The sequence below is a fragment of the Chrysemys picta genome, chromosome 23, assembly GCF_011386835.1.
Source record: "Chrysemys picta bellii isolate R12L10 chromosome 23, ASM1138683v2, whole genome shotgun sequence".
NCBI classification, from domain to species: domain Eukaryota; kingdom Metazoa; phylum Chordata; order Testudines; family Emydidae; genus Chrysemys; species Chrysemys picta.
In genome coordinates, this window is record NC_088813.1 from 14,591,592 (window position 1) to 14,602,408 (window position 10,817).

Sequence of the window (10,817 nt, forward strand, 5' to 3'; positions counted from 1 at the left end):
TTACACATCTCTCTGGGTATCTCAGAGCAGTGACTGACAGCCCGTGGGGTATCACTCCATCACTGAGCTAGGAGTGAGTGCCAGCAACTTATTTCATCAACACATTATCCATTGCAATCTGGCGAGGGCTGGCAGCCTGCTGAAACCAGCGCTGATATTGCAGCACGGTACCAAGGACTAAACATGCTCATCCTTCACCTCGGGAGGGGGCGAACGGCTTTAAGGCCAAGCCTAAGAATCACTGCTGTTAGAAATGGAGGTGACCCCTCAGATCCTCCAGTCTCTCTGCTTGGGGCTAACAGAGAATGGTTTGTTCCCTGCAGTACACTGGCTCTCGGGCCTTAGCCCTCTCCCCAGCTTGCGATTGGGATTATTTAGCACCCCACTAAGGAGCTCTGCCCAGCCACAGGCCAGTCCCAGAATGAGGATGAGAAGCTGGGATCGGATGCTGCCAGAGGGAGCGAGGGTGTAAGCGCAGCAGAGCCAGGCGTGGGGCGGGGTGAGCAGGAGAGGAGGGAACACACTGAATGGAGACGCCCTCCCAGCTGGAGCCATCCTTGCCCCCCACCCTTCCGGCCCAGCACTAGGTCTCTTGCCACCCAGCTCCTCCATTAACTCAGAGAGGAGGGAGGATCCCTTCAATAACCCATTGATTTGGGGGCAAGGGCCTGGGCCAGGCAGGACAGAGCATGGGGCAAACACTAAGGGGCAGGGGGTGGGGCAGAGGAGGCAGGGCCATGGGGCCAGAGACAGGGGGTGGGACACAGGCGCAGGGCCCTGGGGCCAGAGATGGGGCAGGGCTATGGGGCCAGAGACAGGGGATGGGGCAGAGGGGGTGAGGCCATGGGGCCAGAGACAGGGGACAAGGCAGAGGGGCAGGGCCATGGGGCCAGAGATGGGGCAGGGCACAGGGGCAGGGCCATGGGGGCGGGGCTATGGGACCAGAGATGGGGGCGGGGCACAGGTGCAGGGCTATGGGGCCAGAGACGGGGGCGGGGCCAATGGCAGGCAGCTCAGCGGTGGGGAGGGGAGCCACACTCTCTCTCTTGCTAGGCCTAAGGACGCACTCTCTGCTGGCCCTTTAAGAGCCCCTCCCACGCTCCCCAGTCACATGATCTCACTCTGGGCGGAGCTACCTGACTGACATGCAGTAGAAGCCAGTCGACGCTCTCCTAAGAGACCGGCAACCAATCAGCGAATCCGGAGGGCGGGGAGGGAAGCTGCGCTCACAGCGCGGGCGGGGCGGAGGCAGCGAGCGAGCTCCCCCGGTCCGAGGACGCCATGGCCGGTTACCAGTACGGGCAGGTGAGCGCGCGCGGGGCTGCGGCCTGCTCGGGGCTCTGCGGCTAGGCCCGGCCCTGGGGGAGCTTCTGGCAGCTCGGCCCCTGCGAGCCCCCGCCCGGGAGCCTCTGGGAGAGCTGGGGGGCGGGGCGGGAGGGGGGTTGTGATGGAGGTGCCATTGGTGGGGCTGGAGGGCAGTGCGGGAGGGGGGTGGGGGATGGGGTTGTGGTGGAGGTGCCATTGGTGGGGCTGGGGGGGGCAGTGCGGGGGGCTGGGAGGGCTGGGGGGCAGTGCAGGAGGGGTGGGGTTGTGGTGGAGGTGCCATTGGTGGGGCTAGGGGGTGGTGATGGCCCGTGAGGTTGGTGCTGGCGGGTGGCATTGGGGCAGTCGTGGATGCCCGTGCAGAATGGGGGCTGGTGCTGGGGGGTTAGCCTGGGGTACAGTGGAGCCCCAATAGCAGGGGGTCACCCAGATGGCATGGCAGGTGGCTCGAGGCTGGTGTCAAGGGGGGTGTTATCACCAGAGTGGGGACTGATAGAGTGGCTCTGGGGGCAACACAGGGCGTGTTGGCACCAAGGTGCTTGGGAAAGTGGGTGGAAGTGGAGGGGGTGATGATTCAGATGTCAGCACCATTTAACATGTCCGCTCCCCTGCCTCTTCCCCACCCCCCAACCAGATCTGTCCCAAAACTCAACAGGCCCCCAAGTGGCTCTGTCAGAATGTCACAACACAGCGCTACAATGTTGTTTCACAGGCCCCCAAGCTGACTGGGCTTCCCCGTTAAAGGTCCTCTCGGTGTAAATGTTGTGACAGCTGGCAGCCCTGGCGCCTTCCACTGAAATTTTCAATTGCTGTTTGCCCCAAAAGATCCCAAGGGCTTTACACACTCCAGCAGTGCCAGTAAAATGCAACCGCCTTTGGCATGGACAACAGCACCTAGTTGGTGCCTGGTGTGGTAGCAGGAGGGAACAGAGTATAAAAGGGCAAGATTTTCAAAAGCGACGAGTGATTTTGGCTGCCTCCATTTTGGGGGGGCTCAGGTTGAGACACGTTAAAGGGACCTGCCTTTCAGAAAGGGACCTGCCCTCTGGAATCAGGCTCCTTCCATGATTTTCAGAAGACATGAAACTGTGCGGTGCTAAAGTGTACGACGTTTCCTGTAATCTCAGTTGTGAGTTGCCTTTTCTGACGTCAGCCGTTTACAGCCCTACACAGTGAATTTATAAGGATGTGGGTGGGGTGGGGATAAAGCTTGGCTGTGAAGGGGAGGGGCTCTGTTGAGTCTTGTTCCTCTTCCCTTACTGGCTGGGGTTGCTTCTCTTGGGAATAGGCTGAACGCCCCCACCTCAGGCTGCCTAGGGTTTGTATCCTTCGGCTGTCTCGGCTGCCCCTCATTGGGGAGGCAGTGCGATCCAAGGAATAATGCTCTGAACAGGGAGTCAGGCGACTGTATTTGACTTACAGGTATATCTTCACTGGAGACTAGCCTGGCTGTGAGCATCCACACTTGGGTCATACCCACGTAGCTGCGTCCATACTGGCATAGCTCTAAGTCAGGTGAAGTGCTTGGGCTTCAGGGGGCATAGCCTATGTTGTTTGGGCAGCACTGTTGTGTGAGCCCGTGGCCGGCTAATAGCGCATTGAGATGAGGCTCTCCAGGATGGCACCTCTCTTCAAGTGCCATGTAGAAATGCAGCAGGATGTGGATGATGTGGGGTTTAAATGTGAACTGGTGTATTTAAAAGCTCAGATGGCTTCTGATGCAGGAGGGAGTAGGTAGAAGGGCAGGAAAATATGGTCCTAAGGGAATTCTGGGAGGGCATTGGAGAACCGTAGAGGGTGGGTTACAGCCTGAGTTAAAGCAGAACCTGGGCTCTAACCTATGCCCCCAGCCGGGTAAGCTAGTCCACATTCAAAGCACCTCCAAGCCCGGGTCAAGGGCTTTTGTGTGTGGACAAACCTAGGTAAGAGTCTGGTTTAATGAAGGCTCATTGCTGAAAGGAAGGGGGTTTACTTCTGGCTGCTTTAAAAGGATTCACCTTTCCCATGAAGGTGCAAGGTCCTTGTTGTTCACATGGTGAGTCTTTCTCAGCTAGGATTACAGGTACAAACCCTTCTGTTGTGGTCTCTGCCTGGTGCCTGATGGGCAGGTGGCTGCATCACAAAAACAGCACTGATTGGCTCCCCAGGTGGCCGAGAAACCAAAGACTGAATTAGACTCTGGAGACTAAATTCTGCTCTTCTCCCTAGAGGAGACTCCTGCAGGTCGCAGCTACAGCGCATGAGTGGAAGAGCAGGGTATTTGTACCAGGTCTGTGGGTTCGGGGTCCATGGCTGTCAGGCCACCAACTGTCACAAACATGAAAACTGGGATTTTCAAAGGTGCTGAAGGGAGTTGGGAACATCAGTGGGAGCGAGGCATCTCGCTGTCTTAGGAGCTTCTGAAAATCCAAACGTAAACTCTCTCATGCTGGGCAGTACTCTTACCAACTGGCCTCCGGCGTGTTCTAGTCTGACCCGCTGTGTGGTGTTCTTAACACTACTGCACGGCTGTTGGTGTAGCATGAAGGATTTGTCAGATGATGCTCTGAGAAGGCCAATTTACAGTCCTGGTAGCTACCTGTATCGGGTTGTGCAGGGAACCTAGGATGGCAGGACTCCTGGGGAGCTGGTTTCCCAGGATTGCAGTGCCCTGGTCTGAATGGGACAGCAGCTACGGTTTGTTACAGAGAACGTCATGCCCATGCAGAACATTACATCTGGTATTTCTGGGGGAAAACCCAGAGCAGGAAAAGCTGCTGGGCTGGTTCGCTCTATGCTTTACACTCCCCAAATGCCCTAAAATAATGCCCAGTGGGAGTGTAGGCCTCAGATAATCCAGTTTAACCTTAAATTACCATATCGGGGTCTTCAAGGTCCCTTCAGCTTACTTAGCTGATTGCTTAGTGTTTGCCCTGCGCTCTCTCCCCCTCCCTACCCTGCTGAACAGGGTTTGTTTCAAAAACTTCCCTTTGGGCTCAACTGAAGCTGGGTAGGGGGAGTCCGTGTCTTGGAGGATTTTAGTTATAAACTCTGGTAATCCAGAGTTGCTGGCACGCTGTATAGCCAAGAGGCGGGGGTGCTGCGAGCAGTCTGGAGGATTGCTGGTTGTATGTGCAGCTGTACTGGGAGTTCTGGGGGGTTGGCCCCTTGCAGCGGCTGTTTGTGCTTTCTAGTGTGTTCTGCTCTCTCTGGGCTGTCAACCTGTCCTTTATTTTCCCCCTTCTCCTCCCACAGGGTTACCCCGGATCAGCAGGGCCAGCCCCAGGCGCCCCGCAGGGCGGTTACTATTCCGGAGGCCAGTATGGAGGTGGGGTGCCGCCTGGTGGTTCCTATGGCGGCCCAGCACCTGGAGGCCCCTATGGGCCACCATCTGGCGGAGGAGCTTATGGGCATCCCACCCCGGGCGGGGCACCATCTGGAGCTCCTGGGGGACCTTATGCAGGAGGCCCAGCCCCAGGAGGGCCTTATGGGCAGCCATCTACCAATCCCTATGGTGCCCCTCAGCCAGGACCCTATGGAGCCGGGGCTCCTGCTGGTGAGTAGAAAAGTGTGTGATGGAATGATCCCGCCTCCCTGCACGTGTTCTCCATTGTGCTGGTGGAGCAGTTTGTTCCTTCGCACAAACTTGCTTATGGAGCGTCTCACAATGCTAGTTGGCTGCCTTCAGTGACGGAGGAAGGCCGTGTGCATGTGGGGGTGCAGTCGTAACTAGCAAGCTGCCGTCCTTTGGGTTCTTGAGAGGTTTCCAAGATGGGTATTCCTTTCCCCTTGGCCAGGCAGCCGTCTGCTGCCAGGATTCCCCAGTGCTAGCTGCCGTGCTGTTATCTTTAAGCAAACTCTTGAGGCTGTTTTTAAATGAAGATGTTGGTTCTGGTGCTAACATGGCACTTTCCTTTAGCTGAGAGTTATGATCTGAGCACAGGACAGGGATCCAGAGACTCCTGACTCCAAACACCAGCTCAGACCCTGACACCCAGTTGGCCAAGGGAATAGCCTTCCACCGCTTTGTACCTCAGTTTCCCCAGCTGTAAAATGAGGGTAATGACCAAACTCCCAGGGTGGTTGTTTATTGTTTGTAAAGAACCTTTCAGGTGACAAGGCCTAGACATGTGCCAGCTGTCATTCAAAGGTCTGGGGCATATGTCCAGGGGCCACTTGAACAATATGCCTTGCCCAGCAGAATGGGAGCTGTGGCATTTAACTGAATCGTTCATTTCAATTAAACTGCTGTTCAGAAAAATATTCGCGTTCATTATTTAAGGCTCCAACATGGAGGAAAAATGCTGAAGAAGCTGCATCCCCAAACGGTAGAAATAAAACTTGATAGTCGCACATCTGTCTCCCCTGAAACTGGTTGGGTTTATCCTGCTGAAAGGCCCCAGCTTCCATTTGTTTGTGCTCCATTTACAAACCAGCTGAAGAGATCTAATTTGCTTCTCTCTATTTTGACAAGACCTTGCATGCCAACTTCCGGCCATTATGAACCTGCTTCCACAGGCTAGATCACGTGGCCATAAAAACGCATTTAGACTGGAAAAGCTGACTCAGCCTCTCCTTGTGGCCGATCAGCTGTAACCAGTCCCTCCGCACTTGCTGTCTGGCTGTTTGCAGCGTTCCTGTGCTGACTCCCAGCTGTTAGTGGTGAAGAGGGTCTAGCTAGGTCCAGACAAACGCTGCTTTGCTTAGTGACTACCAAGCTGTCATTTCTCTAGTGGATTGCGTGAGCCTTTATCCTGTTCCTCCTGACAGGTAACATGCCACCCGGCGTGGACCCAGAGGCCTTTTCTTGGTTCCAGACAGTGGATGCTGATCACAGTGGCTACATCTCCATCAAAGAACTCAAGCAGGCCCTGGTCAACTCCAACTGGTCTGCATTTAATGATGAGACCTGCCTTATGATGATAAGTGAGTCCAGATGTTTTTTTTCCCCTTTAAATTGCTCATGAGCTGCTATCTGTACTAGAACAGATAATGCATATTGCGCTGAACTCTGCGGGGGTTGCTTTGTAATGTTGGAAAAAATCCAGCTCTTTGTGCGTTGAATTTGGATCTAATAGGGTGAATCCTAGGTCAAGTGTACAGCAGCCGTGTATTTCCCCCCTTGGCAAAACATTTACTTCGCAAAAGGGATGTGAATGGCAGGCGGGCTGATTGTTTCAGATTAGGGATGGCAGCTGGGAGGGACTGGGCAAACCTTCATGCCCCACTTGGTAGAGACTGGAAGAGGAGGAAGACGCTGGAGCCGAAGCTCACAGTGCAACAACTTATGCTGTCTTGGAAGCTGGAACTTCCCCAGCAGTTTTTTGTAATGCCCTAAGCTAGCTCATTGTTTAGCACTTCGACAAGCTGAGTGCTGCATGGCAGCTGAGGATAGTCCCCGCCCATTGTCCTGTGTGTCTAGCTCCTCTTTCTAAGGATGGTTTGACTGTTAAGGAGGGCAGCAAACAAAGGCTAGACAGAAAAATCCAAACCGCTTGCTATGGCAAACTGAATTCCTCACAGTTTCCACACTTGCTGCGATACCCTGAGGGTAAAGGTTTTGATGCCATTGCCTGAAGGCCCCGTAACATAAATGCCAACATTTTGATCAGTATAGTGCTTTCCCGTTATGAATTCTGTTCCTGTGATTAGATTTGCTCCATAGCTCCTAATGGGGAGAGCTCTGGGAGGTGGCAGTGTGGTCTCATGGCATGTCTACACTTACCGGGGATCTATGCTGCAACAGTTGATTCACAGGCAGTCGATTTAGCGGGTCTAGTGAAGACCCACTAAATCGACCGCAGATCGCTCTCCCATCAAATGAGTACCTCATCGAAATGAGAAGCGTAAGGTAAGTTGACGGGAGAGTTTCTCCTGTCGACCCAGTGTGGTGTAGACACCACAAAAGGTTGACCTAAGCTACATTAACTCCAGCTTCGTTATTCACGTAGCTGGAGTTGCGTAAATTAGGTCGATTAAGTCCCGTAACATAGACTTGCCTTTAGGCAAGTTCCCAAACCCCATCTGAGCAGTGCGGAATGACAAACTTCCCTGGGATGTGGCATGTTTGTAAAGTTCTTTGAGAGCTTCTGATGGGAGGCGCTGTAGATGTGCATGGCGCTCTTTCTGGATCATCCCTCACGGCCCTGCTCTTGCTGTTGGTTCCTTGGCAGACATGTTTGATAAAACGAAGTCGGGACGGATCGATATCTTTGCGTTCTCGGCCTTGTGGCGCTTCATCCAGCAATGGAAGAACCTCTTTCAGCAGTACGACAGAGACCGGTCCGGTTCCATCAACTTCAGTGAGCTGCAGCAAGGTGAGACGAGAGGGAATGTGGCAGATTGTGGAGAGCAAGCGGGTGGCAGCGTCCTCAGACATGACCGCACAGTACCCATTGTGGTTCCTGTCCCTACTAGCTGCTCTCTGAAACCATATGGTGTCTGTCAGGGGGCTGGGTCCAAACCTGTATGACAACTGCTTCAGTTGCGTCAGTTCAAGGCAATGGTGGACAAATCAACAGGTCGGTCCTGGCTTGGTTGTCTCCCACTTAAATAATTCCAGCCGTCCCCTCCTGCAGTGTGACAGCTACATTCGCTGTGTTATGAATGCACTGTGCTTGTTTAGCTTTAAGTGGGCTCCATGGAAGTGGTGCAGTTACACCTTCTGTGGCTAACGCTTCCCCGTGCTTGGAAAGCAGGAGTTGTTCCAGCAGATCCCTGTGCTCCTGCCTCTGATACGTGGAGAGGCTCCCACTCGGAAGTCGTGGCTGCAGAGGCTGTGCAGCCAGTCCCCTTTTGCTGTGACTTACCTGTCAGGTGTGTGCATTAGTCCGAAGGCTGTAGGTGTCAGAGCAAACTAGCTGCTTTTTTTCCAGGAAACGCTCTGCCCCCTTCTGCCTCCCCAAAATAACTCTGCCTGGATGGCACCTCGCTAAAGGCCCACTTTATCTGATGAGCTGCTGAGATTTAACTGTCTGTGGGAGGCAAGGGGACCTCAGTTTATATTGCTAGTACTCAGAAAGCACTGCCTGTGTTGTGATCAGCTGTGCTTTTAAATAGCACTCTGGCATCAGAGAGGGGAAAGGCCTCTGCATATTCTGAGAGGGGAGGATGGATTGATCTCCCCAGGGGAAGGGGTCCGTCGCCCGAGGGGTTTATTTTATCTTGGTTTCTTTACTCCCAGCTCTGTCCCAGATGGGATACAACCTGAGCCCCCAGTTCACCCAGCTGCTGCTGGCCCGTTACTCTCAGAGGGCTTCCAACTCCACCATCCAGCTGGATAGCTTCATTCAGCTCTGCTCCCAGCTCCAGAGCATCACCGACGCTTTCCAGGAGAAGGATACCGGCAGGGTAGGCAGCGTGCGGCTCAGCTATGAAGACTTCCTCACGATGGCTGCGACTCGCATGTTGTGACACCTTGGGACGGTTCTTTGCCTGAGGGTAGCGAGGGAAGGCTGGAAACAAGTCACCGGGAGCGATCAATCAGCCCCTCTCGCCTGGATATGTAGGTCCTCTGACAGGATAAACCCATTCCATTTCGTCTCCCCGCTGTGTAACCAATGTGAAGTGCCTGAGAACGAGGGAGCAACATGGACAGGTGGAATCGGGCTGTGAACACGTATGGCAGAAGCCCTGCTGTCAGTCGCTTTGATTGCAATCTCCAGTCCACAAAACAATTTAGATGTCCCTGCCAAAAACATTGGTTACATTATATTGCCACCAGGGGGCACATCACATAAAAGGAAGGCCAGCATTGTAAATTACACTGTATGGTAACTCTTTTTCAGGAGAACAAGTGTCCTCTGCCCCTCATCTCCTGCCAGGGTCAGGGCCAGTTCTAGGGGTGGGTGACAAGGGCAGTTACCCTAGGCACCAACTTTTGTGGGGGGCTGCCCTGCTGTGCTGTTCAGCTTTGATTGGCTACCGTTTTTCCCTCTGTCACTCAGGAGGCACCAAAAATGTTTTCTGCCCTTGCCAGCCAAACAGCTATGGCTGCTCTGTCTCCGGTTGATAAAACTGTACTTCAGTCCCCAAACTGTGCTCTCCTGCCACCCTGGGAGGATGCTGTCCTAGTTGTCAGGCATCTGAAAACGTTTATTCCTCCTCAGCCGGCCTTATGGGGCTTGCTTCCTTGTTTCCCCCACAGTAGCTTAGTGACATCTTACCTCGTACACCCCTTAGTCTCCAAAGCGGCAAGTGATGCAGCATTTGTATTGACAGCTGTTCCGATTCCTGTGCCCGAGTGCTGGCATTTCAAACCTGACTCCCTTGCCAAAGATTAAGCATTTAACAGAACCATTGCCCACACTTCCTTTCTCTCACTGTGGGGTCCTGTTCTTTTGTGATGCGTAGCTTGATGTCTGAGTCCTATCCAGTGCACGGTTCCTACGCAGTGTGAAATTGGGCTGCTTGACTTAAGTGACAAACAGGATAATTCGCTCCCTTTTCTTGCCAATGTGTATTTGAGTTTTTGTTTTCATTTGTAGGGGCCAAAATCATGAAGGGCTTTAAGCTTCAGTAAACAGTTTATACTTAGAAAAATCACTGCAATAAAATGCCATGTGCATTATCGTTGTTGTTGTTTGTTGCAGTAGTGCCTAGGGGCCAGGACCAGTTGTGCCAGGCGCTGTACAAACACAGACCAAAGAGCTTTTCAACGCCGCTCCTGCCATTTATTGTCTGTGGTGGCTCCTGTGGCCCGGAACTACCCCCAAAGCAGTCAACACTTTCAAAGGTAGGGCCTTCAGCTGTGGGAGGTGATGGTATTCAGACCTTCAAAGATGTCAAGAGAACTTGCAGAATTGGGACTCTCTTTTCCTGTAGGAGAGCCTGCTCTACACAATTTGCGTACTGGTCTTACTAGGTCTCCTAGGGGTGTGATTTTTTTTTTTTTTTTTTAAACAGATAGTTTTACCAGGACAACCCCTCCTGTGGATGCAGTTATACTGGTGGAAAGGTTCCTTATACCAGTGTCATTTATTCTCCTTCCCGAGTCCTGTGAAGCTTCTTAGGGTACGTCTTCACTTATCGGAGGGTCCGGCGGCAGGCAATCGATGTTCTGGGATCGATTTATCGCGTCTGGTTAAGACGCGATAAATCGATCCCGGATCGATCCCGGAAGTGCTCGCCGTCGACGCCGGTACTCCAGCTCGCCGAAAGGAGTACGCGGCATCGACGGGGGAGCCTCCGTGCCGCGTCTGGACCCGCGGTAAGTTCGGACTAAGGTACTTCGAATTCAGCTACGTTATTAACATAGCTGAATTTGCGTACCTTAGTCCGAAGTTGGGGCTTAGTGGGGACCAGGCCCTACACTGGTATAGCTTGCACCAGTATGACTGTCTCTTACTATAACTGCAACCACACTAGTGGGGCTGTACTGCGTTAACTATACCAGTACAGTTAGTGGTCCAACTTGTGTGTGTAGACTAGGCCCCAGACTAAGGGCTTATCTATGCATGGAATTGTTCCCGATTCACTGTTCTGATTAACTCCACATCTGGCCGCTCTCACATAGT

General features: G+C 53.4%; 1 protein-coding gene across 1 annotated transcript; it reads left to right on the plus strand.

Moving 5' to 3' along the window:
* Positions 1–994: 994 nt before the first annotated feature.
* On the plus strand, positions 995–9,871 carry PEF1 (penta-EF-hand domain containing 1). The gene is made up of 5 exons (XM_005298414.4): positions 995–1,305; positions 4,558–4,858; positions 6,073–6,228; positions 7,476–7,619; positions 8,486–9,871. The coding sequence occupies exons 1-5, from the start codon at positions 1,282–1,284 to the stop codon at positions 8,713–8,715; spliced, it is 855 nt and encodes a 284-aa protein (XP_005298471.2). The 5' UTR covers positions 995–1,281; the 3' UTR covers positions 8,716–9,871.
* The last annotated feature ends 946 nt before the right edge of the window (positions 9,872–10,817 follow it).

What these genes read in the sequence shown, in the direction of transcription:
- PEF1 (XM_005298414.4), top strand. Translation starts at nt 1,282, where the DNA reads ATGGCCGGTTACCAGTACGGGCAG. An exon ending in CCGGTTACCAGTACGGGCAG is followed by an intron (nt 1,306 to 4,557) that starts GTGAGCGCGCGC and finishes CTCCTCCCACAG; the next exon opens with GGTTACCCCGGATCAGCAGG. An exon ending in CTTCAGTGAGCTGCAGCAAG is followed by an intron (nt 7,620 to 8,485) that starts GTGAGACGAGAG and finishes CTTTACTCCCAG; the next exon opens with CTCTGTCCCAGATGGGATAC.